Source organism: Lonchura striata, chromosome 12, assembly GCF_050655825.1.
Source record: "Lonchura striata isolate lonStrDom1 chromosome 12, ASM5065582v1, whole genome shotgun sequence".
Taxonomy (NCBI): Eukaryota; Metazoa; Chordata; class Aves; order Passeriformes; family Estrildidae; genus Lonchura; species Lonchura striata.
The window spans coordinates 23,997,841-24,017,014 of record NC_140714.1 but is presented as its reverse complement, the minus strand read 5'-3'; the positions used below and the strand labels follow the sequence as shown (position 1 = coordinate 24,017,014).

At 39.3% G+C, this 19,174-nt stretch overlaps 1 protein-coding gene across 12 annotated transcripts in view; it reads left to right on the top strand.

Annotated features, from left to right (window-relative positions):
* The window catches only part of FGD3 (FYVE, RhoGEF and PH domain containing 3), a 102,984-nt gene extending 84,694 nt beyond the window's left edge, over positions 1-18,290 (top strand). For 8 of the 12 annotated variants that reach the window (XM_021539532.4, XM_085590899.1, XM_085590901.1 and 5 more), the window contains 5 exons: positions 2,915-2,977; positions 6,886-7,008; positions 9,281-9,433; positions 11,028-11,168; positions 16,889-18,290. In XM_021539532.4, coding sequence (XP_021395207.3) covers positions 2,915-2,977; positions 6,886-7,008; positions 9,281-9,433; positions 11,028-11,168; positions 16,889-17,113 — 705 coding nt within the window. In that variant the 3' untranslated portion in view covers positions 17,114-18,290. Of the gene's footprint in view, positions 1-2,914; positions 2,978-6,885; positions 7,009-9,280; positions 9,434-11,027; positions 11,169-15,223; positions 15,317-16,888 lie in introns of all 12 variants that reach the window. The other 4 variants (XM_085590896.1, XM_085590893.1, XM_085590902.1 and 1 more) reach the window with 2 other exon arrangements.
* The last annotated feature ends 884 nt before the right edge of the window (positions 18,291-19,174 follow it).

The following is a 19,174-nucleotide window of genomic DNA, read 5'->3' as shown; positions in this document are numbered from 1 at the left end:
TTCTGGGAGGTGGAGAGATCTGAAATTTGACCTAGTCTTTAGATTATGCCTGTGCAGGTCTTCAGCAATTGATGAACACTTACCTGTCAGGAGGGGAGTATCCAGTGTCATTGCCAATCAGTGCCAGACCAGGTAATGGTAGCAGTAGTAATTTTAGAAAGTGGTTTTAGAAAGCTTTCAGATTCCTTTGTGCTTTAGTTCCTCCATTTTCACCTGCAGCATTTCCAGGCTATGTGAAAGGTGTTTTTAAAACCATCTAAAAATGTTCCCAAGGAAAAGGACCTCTTTCACCACTGCTTCATCTCAGAAGAGCTGGAGGCTCCTGGTGTGGTAACGGACCCAGTTTGTCCAGTCTTGGAAGGCTGGCAAGGAAAAGTGCTGCAGAGAGCTGAGCTCTGTGGAAGTAGCATCCCTATGATTTGAGATTGAGAATGCTTCTGTTAGTTAAATTGTGAATGTTAGATGCTGCTGTTTCTTTCCCGATAGATCTGGGGTGGTTCTGACAAACATGTCAATAATTGCATTGTTACCAGCTCTGAGACACTGTGAGTGATAATGGTAATGTAACAGGGAGAAGCCCTTTTGAAATGTTTTCCAGGTAAGCATAGAGGGTATTTGATTTTTAGCCCATTGTTCCAAATAAACAAACAGACATGGGGATCTGAATAGGCAACTAGAGGAATTTACTCTTTTCCCTAAATTTGTTGGGGGTTTTCTCAAGCTCTTCTTCAAACCCTGTTTTTCCCCTACATTTTTCTTTTTCCAAGTCCCATCACACCACACAGATGTCCTTTTACTAGGCAGAGTAAAACCCTGGGTTGATTAGGATTCCAGTGAAAAAAGCCCCTTTGCAGAGGACTGAGGAACAGATGATGTGAACACCTTAGGGTTGATGGTTTTTGCAGAGGCAGAAGTAGCTGGTTAGAGCTGAATAGAGATGCTTCCCTTAATTCAATTGAATTCCCTGAGAAAGTGCTCTAGGGTGTCACAGCCCTGGCCCCAGGGGATGCATTTGCTCCTTTCCTTGTTCCAAAGAGTTGGTTGATTGTATTAGAATGTATATAGATCCAATGAAGGGTCAGAATGGATAGCCCTTCAATTTGGCCACTCAGAGATTGACCTTCTTGCTTTAAAATGAAATGAAGCCAGAGTGCCAAAATGCACTGGCCATTTTGGTAATTGTTGGGAAGGATGAAAGTTTGACAAGAAAGTCTCACAGATTTGTATGCTTGGCAGAAAGATTTTTGAATGTAGAATCTGAAGAAGGAATAGAAATGAAAGCAAGTTTTGATGTAGAAGAAAAGAATTGCTGAGCCAGTTTTACTGGATAGCTGAGAAAACAAAGGGCATGTTAGAAGGGGTTTTTTATGGCTTAGAGCAAAGGATTAACCCACCTCAAACATGAAGATGTTTTTACCAAGCAGAAGGATACCACAGGCAAAAAAGTCTGCCGATGATGCACGTAGAAAAAAAGGTCTCAGAATTTTCCACTGCTATAAAACTGGAAAACAACTTCTAGCTTAAACTGTAGCATACTAACTTTTAGTGATTGGAGAACAGTAACATGAATATGGCAATTATAATAGTTATGATAGGCTATAGTAAAAGTTAAGGTAGATTCGTAGTTCTGTAAGATGCATCTTAAGATGCTCAGCAAAGTATATAATACATTGTAACCAAAATTAAAGAGTCTTCAGTCTTGTCTGCAGCTGGAGCTGACAGCTGTAGGCACAGGCTCTGTCACCGACAACTGTGGACTGTTTTAACATCTTGAATACAATAAACTGCATTTTGAAGAGCTGCCTGGAGTCCTGCATATCTCATTCAGGCTCTTACTGATAATATTGAAATAAGAGATGTTGTCTGATTGGCAAAGGAGGAATGACTATGGGAATAACAGGATAATTTATCATAAAGAATCTACTAATTTGAAAACCTCATGTAAACTAGCAAACTCCCTGTAAATCAATTTGCAGAAAAGATGGTTTTCCATTCTTTTTAGAGTGTAATCTGTGATTTTGGTACTCAATGTACAAAGCTCATTTGCCTTTTATGTATTGAATACTATTGAATGTATATATGTCTATGTATGTGGCACACATATATATTAATATTATATATGAACTCTATAGAAATATATATAGATATGCAAACATCTGTGCCTATTTAGTACATATACACCTCCATAACTGAATAAATGGAGAAGCCATTTTGCATTTATTTTGGGATTGAAATGCATTGTGAAAAAGACAAACTTAACTGTGTGGTGTTTTAATAGAGTAAATTCTGTTCCTCTCAGAATCAAGTGCCCTCACAGAGCTTTTGCTGGTCTGGCTGGTACGCTCAAATAGAGAAGTGTCCTTCAAACTTTGGCACTGGCATTCTATAGCACGTAAGGGACAGGCACAGGTTGCACCCAAAGGCAGGTTGTCAGTTCAGTGCCATCTGTAAAATCATCCACATCAGAGCCCATCCTGTATTTGAGGGTGGCTGAGCACATATGCAGCATGTGCACCTGGGGTAGTGGAAGGTGTCCCTGCTCATGGCAGGGGACTGGAACAAGATGAGCTTTAAGGTCCATTTCAATTCTATGATTCCGTGATCTGATTTTGTGGATTAAAGTGTGCTCACAAGCAAAGAGTTGAGGGCCTAAAAGCCAACCTTTTCTTTTCTCTTCCCAACACCCTCCCCCCTTGTTCTTTCCTTTTCCTTTTCCTTTTCCTTTTCCTTTTCCTTTTCCTTTTCCTTTTCCTTTTCCTTTTCCTTTTCCTTTTCCTTTTCCTTTTCCTTTTCCTTTTCCTTTTCCTTTTCCTTTTCCTTTTTTTCCTTTTCCTTTTCCTTTCTTTTCAGTGTTTAATATATTTGAGGAAGAATGTCCATGTTGAAACTATTCTGTCATTCTCTTTCTCCTCAGATAGCCAGCACCAGCTCAGTTGAATCAATGCCAGGAGCAGATGGTGGTGGTGCATTAGGAGGGGTGAGTAATTTGAAGCTATTACTTTAGTCAGAGCAGTGTTGGGAGGTGGGTTATGTTTCTTTTATAGCAGGAAAAAATAATCATACTTCAATATAGGTTTTATAGGGTTTATATCCTGCTGTCTGTGGCCTTAGCTGTGCTGTCATTAGTTTACTGGTGAAGTTATACCCACAGCTAGTTGCCATTTGCAGCATCAGGAAATTTGAATCCTGCTCAGATGTGTCACAAAAACCAGGAAATAAACTCTCCAACCAATTTGCTGGGTTAGAAAGTCGACGTTACTTTATTAACAGTGCTGGATGCCTGGAGGTTTCTCCTCAAAGCATTAATTGACTTAAAGCAATATAACTCCTTTGGTAGTGGATGTATGCTGCACGTGCATCAGAGTTGGTTTCTTCAGTTTGTAGCACTGGGTTTGGAGCGGGGGAGATTTGTGTGGGCTTTTTTTGTGTGTTGTTGTTTTGTGGGGATTTTTGGTGGGGTTTTTTTTGGTTGGTTGGTTGGTTTTGTGTGCATGTATTTAAATTGTGATAGGGATCTACACTGATTGAAAGGAGAAGGGCAAAAAGATACCAGGAAACCTATCTGATTAATGGTGTTGCATTGTGTAATTCAGGATTTCATCTCTAGAACCACATTTTGAGTAGCACTTCTTCCACAGTATGCTTTCCATGTTTCTGCTATTGCAGAGGAAGACATGATAGTACTTTTATATGTCTCTGGCCTGTAAAACATTGGCTACCACGAAAACAAAATATACTTTGTGTTTGTGATTAGTATGCTTCATGCTAGTTATTTTTTGTCCTTACTTAGTATTTTCACTTAACAATTTTTACTTTATTTACAGTCAGTTTTGTGATTAGTGCTTTGTGCCTTGAGTTACAGATGCTGTATTTAGTGGGCTACTTAAAAAAAAAAAGATGTTTTATACTACTAAAAAAAAAACCCCAAGCCTACATAAAAAATTTGTTTGGTCTTAAGTATATACATTTTATTTGTAATTAAATAAAACCTTGTATCTTTTTAGCTGATTACAAATTGTTGTGGCAGTGGTTTGCATATGATAGAATATCTTGATATGTTAAGTAATTTTCCTTAAATCATGTATTTAATGAAAAATTTAATTCCTGACATAGAAAAATAAATGGAGTTGATCAAAAAGACAAAGTTAAAAATAGCCCAAATTTTGTAGCATTGATTCTGGACTCTTAATTTTGCTAAAAATTTATAATATCATGAGAATAATGAATAATAGTTGCAGTTTCACAAAATATTAATTTTTTAGTGCTGACATCCCTTTAGTACAGTTCAGTGAGAGCACGAGCAATATACTGTGTGCTCAACAGCTTCACATGCAAACAACTTGGTGGTAGTGGTGGCCAGCACACTGGGAGCTCCTTCCTGTGCTTCCCCAGCTTGCCTGAGAGGTTTCTGGGATTTTCTTCAGTGTTCACGTTCATGTTTGCATAACTAGACAATTAAGTCCTACTGCAGAAAGGATCATCTGCTTGTCTACAGCATCATGGTACCTCTTTTGATGAATTGTCTTACTGCTCAGACTTCTGTATGCAGAAGGAAATATGAACCTGTGGAAAATGTCTTGCCAGTATAATGTTGCCATGTAGAGAAACAAACAAGATTACAAAGTAAAAAATCTGCTATATAATTTAAAATTATTTTTCACTTATAACAAGCATTTCCAGAAGCACTTGCTGATTGCAACCCAACTGTGGGTTACTCCAGATAGTTTATGAATGGAAAATACACCTGAAAGAGCATAATGAGAAGGAAGAGAATTGAAAATGCTTTGTAGTTCATGTGTCTGCTCATGTAAGAGTCTCGTCAGACTGTATTTATGAGTTACATGAACAACATTGGCCCAGACAGAATGAAATACCTGGTACAGAGAAGCTGTTGCTGCCCCTGGATCCCTGGAAGTGTCTAAGGCCAGGTTGGACACTGGGGCTTGGAGCACCCTGGGGTAGTGGAAGGTGTCCCTGCCCATGGCAGGGTGGGACTGGATGGGCTTTAAGATCGCTTCCACCCCAAACCAGACTGTGTGATTCTCCAACTATATAGCAAGTAATAAATAATGGTGACAGCAGTCTCCTAAGCCCACTGGTTTTCTTGCTGTTCCTACCAGCTTTTTGGTGATTCTCCCCTGCATATCAGAAACAAATGAAGGCTGCATAATTCACTAAGTTCAGATGTCTGCTCACCTAAAAAGGCCTGCCACAAGCCTTCATCTTGCAGTTACATAATCTGTACCTCTTGCTGGTATATATGCTGTTTTTCCACCAGAATTTTAAAATTCAAGGAAACTGTAGAGATTTAGAGAGTTAAAAGCAGTAGAGAAAAAGCAAATTAGCAGTCAAAACAGCCTAGCCTGAAAGAAGTAGATCCTGACTCTGAATAGATTTTATGTGAGTGTTTTTTTCCTGTCAGACTCAGCAGCTTCAAAACAGAGCTGGCTATATTGAGAAAGATGAGAAATATGGCAATTATTCAAGTTCATTATTATCAAGATGCTGAAGACAGCTCTGTGTTAGCACCTCTTAAAAGGCATCAGTAGTAAATAAAGTAGCCTGTGTAATAAAGGACACAGTTGCAAAGTGACTGTTAAATTTATCTATGATGAACAATGTGAGTTACAATGCATGTCCTTGTTTGCTACAAAAACCTCTTTGTTCAGATGATGTGTTAAGAGTATGTGGTAAGGTCACCTGAGCCATCACTGGGTGGTGGGATGAGGGCACTGCCAGTGCAGGAAGGTCTCCTCTCACAGGAATGGAAAGGAACTTTTTTAAAAATTCTTTTTCAGTGTCAGCAGTTAAAATAATATCTTGTTGAAAAAGTCTTTCTTCTATAATAGCTCTCTGGAATTTGCCAAGTAATAAAGACCTTTTCATTTTTATTATCTTTTCTGCAGCTACAATAGCAGTGTTGCAAACTCTTCTGTTCTCACTGTATTCTGACAGAGTTGAAAAATACTGTGAAATATTGCTGGCATTCATCAAACACTTAAAGACATCTGTATACAGCACATTATATTTTTCTGTTCTACACATTGGCATGTTAATCATAGAATCATGGAATGGTTTGGGATGAAAGGGACCCTAAAGATCATCTCGTTCCAACCCCACTCCAAGAGACACTTTCCACTGGAGCAGATTGTTCAGAGCTGAATCTAATCTGGCTGTAAACACCTCCAGGCATGGGAAGTCCAGTTTACACTGGATCCAGGAATGCTATTAAATTTACCAGGAAATTATGCAATAGGGTTTGCTGAGTGACTTTACGTATTGGCTTGGATTTAGAGGCTAACCTTGCCTGGCCATCTAGACAGCAGGTCCCAGATAAATGTAGATCCCTGGTGTAGATGTCCCTGCCTCCCTGAGGAGCCATATGCTTCATCTTGGGCTGGAAGGGAGACTAAGAAAACTCTTAAATTAAGCATTTGAAGTTGGGTGGTGCAAAGTCCACTCCTAGCACCATTCACTTCTTCAGTCAAGCCATATTCCCCCAGATCTTCACATCTTCCCACCAAGGGAGGGAAGGTTCCAGCGCACTCACAAAGTCAACATGTACCTTGAAAAAAAGGAGGTGAGTGCTGGAAGGGAGGTTTGCTTGAGACACCAACCTGGGCCATTCCTCCACCTCTTCACTGAGAGGGAGAGGGGATTGCTCTGTGGCAGTAAGAAGATGAGGGGCTGAGACCACATTATGTCCTCCCAAGACCCCCTGATGGTTGAGCCAGCCCTCCAGCTGAGGCAAGTAGTGGAGTCATGCAAATTCTTTCCCAAAATGGTGTGAACCCCTAAGAGGATCTTTGTCAGTAGAACTCTATGAACAATTTTGCCATTATTTTTTATTATTTTTTAATCACATATTTGTACTTTTAATTTCAGAGTGATTCCTCTAAGAAATCTTCCAAATCCAAGCGAGACAAAGAGAAACAGTCTTGTAAGAGCTGCGGCGAGAGCTTCAATTCCATCACAAAGAGGCGGCACCATTGTAAGCAGTGTGGGGCAGTAAGTATCCTAGCATGCTCAGCTCTTGAGTTTCTTCTGCAGAGACCGTTGAAGACCATTTTTAATTTTATCAGTGCAGGGACTAAAAGACATTCTGGTTCATGGCAAGTCATTGACAGAGCAGGTTTTTCCACTTGCTTTACTCTCTGGATATCGGGGGGAAAACAGCAAAACTGGTGCAAGAGTCCTAGTTTGTGCTGGTTTAAAGGCAAATTCAGTGCCTCAGTGAAGAGAAAGGTGGTGCTTTTCCTAGGGGTGGGCGTGTATCTGGGGAGGGGGTTATAGTTTGTTTGCAGAAGCAATGGCCTTAAGACAGCCTCACGTCACCCAGACAGCAGCTCTTCTAAAATGAACAGCTGGACATGCAATATTAAAGATGATACTAAGCTATTAGAGAGTATCCAAAGGAGGGCAATGAAGATGGTGAAGTGGAGCCATGTGAGGAGCAGCTGAGGGCACTTCTCTTTAGCCTGGAGAAGAGGAGACTGAGGGGAGATTCACTGGGTCAATAACTTTCTCTGAGGGGAAGAGGAGGGGCAGACTCTTACATCTTTCTGTGATGTCTTTCTAGAACCCAAGGGAAATGCCTCAAGTTGTGTTAGGGCAGGTTTAGGATGGATGTTAGAAAGACGTTCTTCCCCCAGGGAGTGGTCAGGCACTTGAACAGGCTCCCCAGGGAAGCAGTCACAGCACCAAATCTGCCAGAGCTCCAGGAGTGTTTGCACAACACTCAGGCATAGAGTGTGATTCCTGGGGATGCCCTCTGTGGGGCCAGGTGCTGCACTTGGTGATCTTTGTGGATCCCTTTCCACTCAGCATACTCTGTCATTCTGCATTTCTTTCCCTAAAGAAATGTGCAAAAGTGTTTTCCTCCTGCTTGAAAAACCAAACAAAATCCATCTCAGAGAGGCAAGGCTGGGTTGCTGAAGGCCCTTAGCCATCTCCCCTAGAGCCATTTATTGATGGCTGAATTGTCTTTTCCTTTCCCTAAATCATAGCCATGGCCAAGATGAGAGGGATTTCTGCAAAATAATTTGAAACCACATTCAGTGTTCCTAATGTAACAGTAAGAGTAATGTTATTTAAATAATGTTAGTCATTTGAAGTAGAGATAAATTTTCAGCTGCAGAGAGATCTAAATGTATAGTGAAGATGTTTAAGGAAACCTCAGTCTCAGTAACTGAAATTAAATTGCTGTGGAGGAGGCATTTCTACCATAGACTTGGGACTTTCAACCTTCTGGGTTTTTTTTATTAAATCATGAAATACATTTCTGGGCGTTTAAAATATTCCATTGGAAAGTCAGTGTTACTAAAGAAATGAAATAATGGCTTTCTCCCAGGAACTGAGAGATAACAAGAATTACAGAATTAATTTATTGTTAAACCGTTGTTTGTTGTGCCATGCTTTGTGGTGTGGCAATAGCATTTGAATTAAAGTTAATTTTTCTCAAGGAAAGACTATCATATTGCTAAAAATGCTGTCTTGCTTTTGTTTGGGTAACACTCCCTGAATTAAGGCAATCCTCTTCAAATAGTAATTAAGTCTTACAGTGAACCATGTAACAACATATGTGTGTGCTGTGGGTTTTTGGTTATTATTGTACAGAAATTCAGAATCAATGTCCATCAGGCTGACACTGGGGACAGTTTTTCTCCCTGGAGCAGGTGTATTAGAGACAAATTTTTAGCATTAAAACAGGTTTTGGAGCTGATGATCCAGCATTTTTTCCAAGCACTGGTGCCTTGGGCCAAATGTGCCACTGCACGCTCTGGGCAGCTGAGGCAGACAAATAATTTTTAATGGATAATATATTGGACTATGTTCTTAAAATAGTTGGTACTTTCTGGATTACTCAGTTCTCCAAGAATTGAGAGACTTGATGAAGAATATCAGCCACTTTCACTCTGAAAATCAGTCCTTCTTAGACCATTAAAAAGCACCAATTGCTTCATCAACTTAAGCTCTTTTTGACTTATAAAAGCCTGTAGGAAAAGACAAGAAAAGCAAACTTGCATGATGTTAGTCACACAGTATTTCCCCAAAGACATAAGTTTTCTTTTATTTGGTATTTTGCTATATGGCATGGGATCACAAGCACATTAATTATTAATGGAGGTAGATATAGTGAATATTATATTGGTCTCTCTATCTTACATTTACGTTATCTTTCATAGAGTTTTTCTTTACTAACAACCATTCTGAAGTCAATTTCTTTGATAAAGGGTTGTGTTTTAAACATGACTAATTAAACACCATCTGTCTGTTACAGGTGATCTGTGCAAAATGCTCTGAGTTTAAGCCACTTGCAGATAACAGCCGCCATAATCGAGTGTGTAAAGAGTGTTTCCTGCAGCTCCCAGCAAGCCCCTGCAGCCCTGGGGTGGAAGCAGTTGGGGAACAGAAGAAAAGACTAGCTGCAGAGGTACAGTCTTTGGCTAAGAAACTTTGTGAGACTCTCTCCTTTTTTAGTGTATTTATTAAAAATGATCAAATTTGTTTTCTTTTTTGCCCCAATATGGTATTTAATCCTCTGACCTATAAATCTTATTGAACACACCTGCAGCCTGGATGCTGTTTGTAGATAGTGAGTGTTCATCATAGGATGCTGATCACACAGGTGTGCATACAGGTTTTGCAGCTAAGCTTCAGCTTCCAAACTTACAAAAAAGAAGGAAAACCCTCTGACTTCTTTTTATTATGGTCTATTTCCAATCTTGAGCTGTGCACAGTAACTATTCAAAAAATAGGATCTGTTTTTTCACTTTTAATTCCATGTAGCAACTCTGTTGCTTGGGGGCTTTGTCAGCTTTGTACCTAAACACATCCAAGATCTCAGCAACAGGTTGGGATAAAGCCGCAGGTGGCCCTTGGCCTGAGCTGCCAGGTCTGCAGAGCGCAGAAGAAGTTCTGGATCTGGAACCTGACCCTATCAAAACCTTCAGATATGGTATCTCAGATAGTGCCCTCTGTGGCAGGGGGTTGGAATGAGATGGTCTTTGCAGTCCCCTCTGACTGCAACCATTCTGTGACACATGCTCCAGCTATGACTACAGATGATGAGCTCTTTATGGGTGCCAATACAGTCTGTGATATGTCATGACAAATTTTGCAGCACTGTTTCAGTAGGAAAAGTTGCAGGTTCAAACCTGCACCTACACAGGGAAGAGAGAGCCCTGTTAATCTGAAAAGCTGAGAGGCAAACCACTGAAATGGGACCCATGGCTTTACTTCAGAAAGCAGAACAACAAAAAGCTGTAAAAACGCAAGGAAAAGTGTTGTTTTTCTCTCCTCTACTCAGGCTGCTAGTTTTTTTGTTAAATCTTCAAAGAATGAGGTAAAATGCAAGAAGGCCAGTGTCTAGAAAGAAAAGATCAGAGTCAGGCTTTTTCTTTCCCTTCTACTTGCATTAAACTTTCTTAACAAGCTTAGTAGCAGCTGAAGAGACTGCCACTTAACAAATGTTATTAGAAGCTTCCAGAAATCTTCAGAAGGCTTCTGTGCAAATCCTACTGCAAACACGAATTTTGATTTTCTTTGCTTTCTATCAGAGCACAGCAATTTCTTCCAATTTTTTTTTGCACTCTGATTTGGCTCCACCATGCACAAGAGGTTCTGCTAATAAACCCTTTCCATTAATTTGAAGTCATCTCCCAGCCTACTTTGCTAAGCAAGAAATGAGGTGCATAATTTAATTGTCATTTTCAATTTACTAGGTGGAAGTCAAATTTATCATGTCCACTGGGAATGGTAGTTCAGCCTCTGCCTCTGTTACATGGAATTATGTTATTTCTTAATTAATATTAGTATATAATAATTATCAGTATATAATAATTTCTTAATTATAATTAGTATATAATAATTGTTGATTTCTTATTTGGTTATGGCCTACCCAACACTTGCCCTCAAGTGTTATTTGACTCTGCACCACTTGAGTATTTTATATTTAATTCTAAGTATTTTGCACACTTAAACATAAATGGAAACAGCTCTGTCTTATTTTTTTCCCCTTCATCCAGAAGCAAGGCATCCTTATGGCTGAAAACAGCCTCTTCAGCAGCTACCTCCAGTTCCTTGAGAAAGGGAAGACTTGGTACAAAATGTGGGTGACCATCCCTAAGAGTGAACCTCTTGTTCTGTATCTGCAAGGAAGCAGCCAGGTAAGATGGCATTCATGAGGGCTAACACACAGAGAAAGAAAAGCGTAAGTTTAAATATGCTGAGCTGAGAAATGGGTCAAAGGATTTGGCTTGGTTTCATCAACAGAACTAAATTTCCTATTCTGGATATGATACAAAGCCTCAGAGATTTTAGGTTACCTTGTTACCTTGTTATCAGTACTTACTGCTGATACAGTTGTGAGCAAATGTTAAAGCTCGTTCCTTTTGCATTCATATTTTTAGCAAAAAAAGAGGACAAAACAAGGATAATTAAGTTATGCTTTAGGTTTTTTAAGGTTTCAGACAGATATAGGCAAGGGTTGTATTTTGCTGTTGTTAGGGAAAACACTTTCCTGTTAAATATATAGAACTGCAAAGGAGGCTGGATATTGCAATTGCTGGAGCCGCTGGTTCAAGTTGTTTTTTTTTTAAACTTAATTCTGGATTGATGGGATAGAGGAATTAGTGGAAATGTAGATGTTCTTCAGCCTGAAAAATTATAAAGCTCCTTCTCATAGCATCGGGGGGGTTTATCTTTAATTGAAATACTTATAAGAGTTTTTTGTCTCTAAATGTACTGTTGAAGCTAACTAGCATTTGTGTGTGATGAAAATCAAGGGATAAAAACATCTATATCCAAACTAGAAATATCTGTCATGCTTCCTGAAGAATGACAATGGTGAAAGGAGATTCCCTGTATCCAGTTTTGCATTTGGTATTTGACACATTTATACAGAGCTTTGTTTTATCTCCTGTGTGGGATGGAAGTAGTAATGGAACTGAATTCAGGCAGCAATTACCTTGCTGTAGTTGTAGTGATAAAAATATTTTCTTTTTATTAGCATCTGTTTGTGGCTAGGAACAATCAAGGAAATAAATTTTCCCTCTGATTTTATAAAGCATTTCAGAGTAAAGCTCACCCTGTAGCTGATCAACAAATACTACACCTTGCTGTTAGAGTTGTGTTCATTTTGCAGCTTGTCAGCAGGAGCACCTCTGGCTTTAAGTAAGTTTGTGCAATGTTTTAAACCTAGTGCTCAAAGAGGCTGAACTCTTGAATTTGGAGCTTCAGCCCCCTTGGCTCCATCTGTGGTTCCAACCCCACAGTTGGTACGCCTCCAATTTGTCCTGCAGACAGTGAGCTGCCTGGTTTCCCTCCTAGTCAAAGCAAACAGCCTCAGACAAGGCACTAAAACAAAGGCAACAAATCCAGTCTTTGTCTCTCTCTGGAGTCAGGGTCTGGAGAAAGGAACAATGCTTTTAAAAGCCAAGCAGAGAGAACAGCGTCACCCACGGAACTTTTCAACTGATGCGCAAGCTATGTCTCATGCAAGGGCCAGCGCAAGTCCTGCATCCACACAAACCAAGCTAGATTGTCTCATACTTGGGCAAGGAGAGTGGGAATAGTGGGAGAGAAGTTTAAATTCTTTGACCTTCCTCACACAGAAACAATGTGTGTCATCTAAGAGGTGGCAGGGGTGAGAAGTTGAGAGGAAGCAACACCCCTTACACAGTATGATTGAGAATTTCTCCTACTGCCCATCTGATTGTTGCAGTACAGCACAAATAATAATCCATGGACATAAAGCACCTGCATTCAGTGTAAACTCAATTCTGCAGGCCCCACCTGATAGTCATGTAAAACCACAGATGGAAACTGGAAGAACTTCTCTGCTTCATTTGCTATGTACTTTGTCCATGTCCTGCCAAATTTGATCTTAAGCCTCTGCTGATATTAGTTAGACCCTATGTTTTTAGGTGAAAAGGATGCCTTTGGCACTGATTGTCAATTTTATGATAGTTAAATTTAGAGATTAGTGTCCTCAACTATTTCAGGGGTGAGACAATTCTCCCAATAAAGTATCAAGAAAGCAAAAGAACACGGTTATTTATGTTACATTCCAAAACCAGTATTTATTGTCAGGAATGAGACTATAAACAATGAAAGTTATTTCTTTCTTCAAGGGCCTGCCATTCCCATTTGTATACTTCAATTTGCATCCAACTGCAAGAAAAAATTAGGAAGTCTTATTTCTTGATATTAATCCAACATTCTTGTTAATTCTGGTTTACAAAGGATACACTAAACTTCTGAGGAAAATCTCTTCCAGAGCTTCATTACTGGTGTCTGGAATCAGTTGGGAGCCACTCATATGCTTAAAATATTCTTTTCCCAGACATAGTTCTGTTTTGCACAACCATCTCCATGGATCTCACAGACTTCTTTAGACCAGCAAAGAAGCATTTCAGTGCCTGAGATGTGTCTTTTGGGAATAATATTGCTGACAACAGTATGAAAGGTCTTGAAACAAACTTATTTTCTAGAAGTTTGAAAGTTGGAGGATTATTGTTAAGAAGAACAGAAATAATAGCTGCCTTTTGGGAAGAAGGAACAAACCAAGCTGAATCTGGAGCTTTGAACACAGTAAAAGCTTCTTCCTCTGCACCCCTGGCCCTTACGCCAAAGAAGGGAGGCAGGCAGAAACATGGCTCACATATTTAAAATAGCAAGAAAACTGCTCTTTTTGCTCTTTTGTTCCAGGAGAATGAATTTGTCCCCTGAGTGTTCACAGTTCAATTCTTGCATAAGACTTTTACACATGAGGATTCCCAGCTTATTTAAGTCTGAGAATCATACCAATTTGATTTTTCCTCGATTGAGAATTTGTACAGCTGTTTGTCCTGCTTATCTCAGTGAAATTATAAGAGTTTATTTATAAGCAAAGACCACTTCAAGTGTAAGGAGCAGCAGTTTCAAGATAAATCAATATTTTCAAGGGCTCCACCTGGACCTTCTGCCCCTCTTGGCTTTGTAAAATGCACAGCTACTTACAAAGCTGTGACATGAACTTACCTGAGACATGCAAAGGCTTCCAGAACAGCTGGAAACTAATAGATTTTGGAGAAATATGAAGGGTAAAACTAGTATAGCTAGAGCTAGTATATTTATCTATATATTAGATCAAGCTTGATCCAAGAGAAAATGTTGCTTTTTAAAGAGAAATTTTCCATTCATCATCTAAATGTGATTTACCTTTAGAAAATAAGAGAGTAGCTGAGATTGAAATTGAGCTCAGAGTTTTTGAGATGTGGTTTTGTTTTTTTTTTTTTTGCTTGCCTGTTGATTCTGTTTAGTAGAAGCTTTACCTGGCCCTGCACTAAACTCTGCTTGTCCTTTTTTGGTCCTGAAGATCACAGGAGTCTCTCAATGACTTATGTAAGGTTGGGGTTAGATCATGAATGGATAAAGAGTGGAGTTTGGGTAGAAAAAAACAGGGATTTTCTAAGCCCGCTCGGAAGTAGGAGGGGAAAATGCCATTGGTGGGTCACTGTTGTCCAAGAGGGCTTATACATTGCAAAGAGCTGTGCAGTGCCAGAGGAGTGTCTGTATGCAGGGGTGCCTGAAACAGAACTTGCTCTGTGGTGGAACTGAATTGTCTGTTCCCAAATCTTAAACTCTGGGTGTTGCAATGGCTGTAACAAAACAATTAATACATGCTACTCTAATTACCTAGATAAATAACCCATTTGTGTTATGCTGATGAGCATCAGGATGAGGTGCAGATTCTTGTGATTGCTGACAGTATTATACATCCGCTAAATTTTTATCTATCGCTCACTCACTGTCTGAGGAAAATTATTGTAATCAGCCCTAAAGTGAAGCTCTTTCAGCACTGGGTATTTTGGTTTGATGAAATACCAGTATTATGCAGTCATATTATATTGCATGAATATTTTTTTAAAATACAATCCAACCAGCCAAATCCTGTAGGCTCTTAAAATTACAACATGAATTTCATCTCTCTTATAAGGCCTGTAAATCCTACTTACATGCTCAGTATAAGGCTGGAATTCCTCATGGGTGCATAATAGCCGCTGGATTTGCTGGGTTTCAGGTAGGAGGGCTCAGCAGCAACAGACATCCACAGATGCTGCTCGTGCCAAAAAGAAGTCTGGACTGGGGGTGGGGTATTCCTCAAGGCCAAATGCTTCACTTTTACCTCTCAGTAGTACAGCTTTTCAGAGATAATGTAAATCCCTTCCTTTTGGATCAGGCAGGTACAGGCAAAGTGTCAAGGGCAGCATATTAAGGGAGGATGCAAGACCAAAGGCAGACTGCTTAATTTACCTGTGTCTGCACATGTTGGGTAGGTGCAACACATACAATTTAAACATCAGTTTGCTCTTACAGTGCACTTCGTGGCTACAAGTAACATCATTTGTCATTATCATAGGCAACCTACTATTTTTCATTTGACAAGTCTAAATGTCTACTCTTCCAAACCAAGACCGGTGAAGCAGGCATGGTTGAGTTTGCATGTGCTCTTGCGCATTTGTGTTAATCAGTCCCATGGTTGCTTGCTTGAGCAGTGCCACATGTGCTGGAGCTGCTCTGTACATGCCAGTTCTTCTGCATGGGCAAGACCTTCCTGTTTTTAGAGATGTGGCTGTGGTTTCAGGGAATAGAAACTGCATTTAAGACTAGTTACACTCAAATGGCAACTGAGTGTAACTTTAGCCTTTGGCCTAAATCTGCCTTGAATCTCATTGAACAGTGCTTCGTCTTGAAACAGTTGGACTCTGGCATTTTTGCATAACAGTAACAAGCAATAGATAATTAAATCAAGAAGCCTATATTGATAAACTGTATTAATAAACTGTGATACGTTTTTTACTGTATTTCTTGCCCATTTAGTTAATGTATGTGTCTGCATTGATGTGAGCAGTTTTGATACTGAATTGCTTTAGACAAAGTCTGAGAAAAGTAGGCATCTTTTTTGACCATTTTTCTCAGAGTTTTGGGTCCTCTTCCAGATTTACCAAGTCATCTGCATTTGGTGTGGGCTGACAAAAGAACGACTTTGCCACTTCTCTGTGGGATGCTTCGTTAGCTTAGGTATTGGGCTGCAACACAAGCAGCTGCTATAGAAAATGACAACTTTGTAGAGATGCTTGATGCCTGTGTGATTCAGACTTAGTTTGGTGACTCATCTTTAGAACCACTTTGCTGGGAGCAGTTGAAAAGGTTGCTTGGCCATGGCACACCTTGCCTTGCTAATATATGTCTTTTCTTGAGAGCTTAGGAGAGGAGTTTGTTGATGCTCAAGATGTGACTGTTAGAGAGCTGTATTGCTCCTTAGATCTGTGAGTCAATCTGGCTTTGACAGGATGGTCAAGAATTTGAGCATTGGCTTTTTTGACATCTCTCAAAGGCATCATAAATTACTGAAAATCAAAAATTGTCTTTTCTTTCAAAGACTTTTCCCTTGCCCTTTAGTTACCTTGGTGTCTCTCAGGGTCCAGCTTTGCTTAATTGCTTCCTTTTAACCAGTCCTACAAAATATCCCATGATGTTCAAAACGGACAACACTAAACTCTTCTCAGCTGGTTTCCATTGCCTGTACCTAATATAGAGGAATTTTGTAAAAGACACATGCATAAGTTACATGAAATTATATGAAAATCCCTGGCCATATTTACTGTGAAAGGAAATCAGTGAAGGATAAAGCACCACTAAGTCATTGCTTATTGCTGGTTTAAGCTGAGCTGTCGGTTCTGCTTTGTCCCTGCTTCCTTTGTTGCAGCACTGAATAAGGAGCCTGGGACTGTGTCTGTGTGCTTCCTGCAGTGTATGCCTGCTGGCTCCGTGCAGTGTGCCCCCACCCACACCTCCAACTGCACTTGGTCCTGAATCCTTACATTTGTTTTCTCTCCTTTAGGATGGACGAAGCCCACGTCCAATCCCTCTGCCTGGCTATGAAGTCAGTTTACCAGGTTCTGGTGAGAAGTTTGATGTGAAGCACGTTTTTAAGCTTTGCCAGTCCCATCAAACTCTCTATTTCAGTGCAGAAGATGAAGACCTACAGATAAAATGGATGGAAATTCTCACCAAAGCTGCCAAAGGGGAGACTGAGGATACAGCTGAAGGGCTCAGCAACCCATAGAGCAAGTTTCATTTAGTTTCTTTTGTACATGCTATAAACCATCACTTGAATTTGGTATTCACGGCACTTTGGAATCTATATGGCTTTATATTTTCATGTGTCTGCATAGGAAGTTCAGTGGTTTCTCGCCTTTTATTGTACAGTTTTCAAGCACAGTAGTTACCTGCCATATATTATGTTAAAGAAAAAAGTAGTTATAGTTGTTGGTGGTGTCAATGCTGGTTTAAAACAAAAGACAAGGAGCAAAGCATTAATTTTAACAAAGGTAATGGAAAATCATCCATCTTGTTTTCCTAAATGCATATTTTCCAGTCCTTTTGATTGCTGTTGAGTGCAGGTTGTGTATAGTCTGTGATTAGTTCTATAAATGCTGCCTTTTAAGTTAAATGTTGTAAAGGCTTGTGCTGGCCACTGACATTCCATTCTCTGCCTCGCCCTCCTGGTTAGGTCTTTGTGCTGTGTGAGCAATGTACTGAGTATTTTCCTTTTGTTAAAACCATGTCTCTGCTGTTTTGAGATGACCTGTTCAAATGACAAATACTGTAGAAGGGACTTCTAAAAATAACTGCAGATGGTGGAGAACAGAACATTAAGAAGTCTCATTGATTTTAAGCATTTATTATATTGACTGCTATCTTCTGGAACCAATACCTTTCTTCCTTCTATTGGAACCCATTTTGATGTAAGTGAACAAACATTTTAACTGCAAACTGGGTTATGATCAATAAACAAGAACATTTTTAGTACACACCACACAAAAAGGTGAGTTTTTTGTTGTATTGGTTAATTTAAGTGGCCTAGATTTTATTTATATAATTTGTAAATAATGTTTCATAAGTATTTTAAGAATTTTTTAAAAACCTCAGCTAATTAACAGGATTTAGTACATAGTGTAAGAGATATTTGTATGAACTGAATTTGTAATTTAATTTTCCTGTTCACCTGTTTTTGTCTTATTTTCAAACATAAGTGCTTATCTATTTAAATAAAAATTCCTGCAGTTAACTCCTGAGCCAGATTTCGAAGGCGCAGCAAAGTTTAGGTCAACATTTAATATAGGTTAAAAAAAACTTATAAAAGTCTAAAACAAACAAACAAAAAAAAGGCATGTCTGTTCCTAGTCATAGTAAGCATGTAGTATCAATCAAAATGAAATAAAATCTGTCACAGTACTGTATTTTTAAATGGTTTGGTTTAACTTTTGTTTCCTCTTCAGCCCTCTACATTTTCTGATATTGATAGAGAGGAAGAAATGCTCCATACAGAGTCTTTTAGGATTGTTGAAAATTAGTGATATGCATCAGTGAGTATTTTTTGGACCTACAGAAAAGGACTTATCCTTGTTTGGGGTTTGGTTTATTTTTTACATTGGTGAATAAATAATCTATCTGAAGTCCATGATGATAAAAAAATTAGATGCCATGTATCTTATTATCTACTGGAAAATTTTCTTTCTTTTTCCACCCACCCTCTCCCAACAGTCTACACAGAAAAGATTTCTTTAAGAGTTGCTTTTACCATGAAAAGAAATTACTTACAGTGTGTATTATTTCTTCTCCTAAGCTTCCTTGAAAATGTAATGATGTAGAGTGCTTACCTTGAAAATTTACTCATTTAGTAACATTTCTGGTTTGGAGGTGGGGTTTTTGTTTGTTTGTTTACAATGTGTTAACATTCTCTCATTCTATGATTTTAAGCAAATCAAGGGAAATGTGCTTAGTGGACACATTAACAAACCAACATGCAGTAATGCAAGAGCAAAGTACCCTCAGAGAACAGCCCCAGGCTACAGAATGCTGTTGTAGGAGAGTCTCTCTTAGTCAGCATTGATTGATCAGTACAAGGTCCCAGAATACAGTGCTACTGTGAAATCACAATCACATGATCTGAGAAATCACCATACATTTCCGAAGGCTTGTCCTAAATTTACAGCAGGATCTGGAGGGTTAGGACCTTTGTTTCATTCTCCTTCTTCATCTCCTCTCCTTTGGAAGGAAGTGGCAACTCCCAAAGCTGAAGAAAATGGTGTTGCTGATGCTATTTGTCATAAAAGCTGTAAGC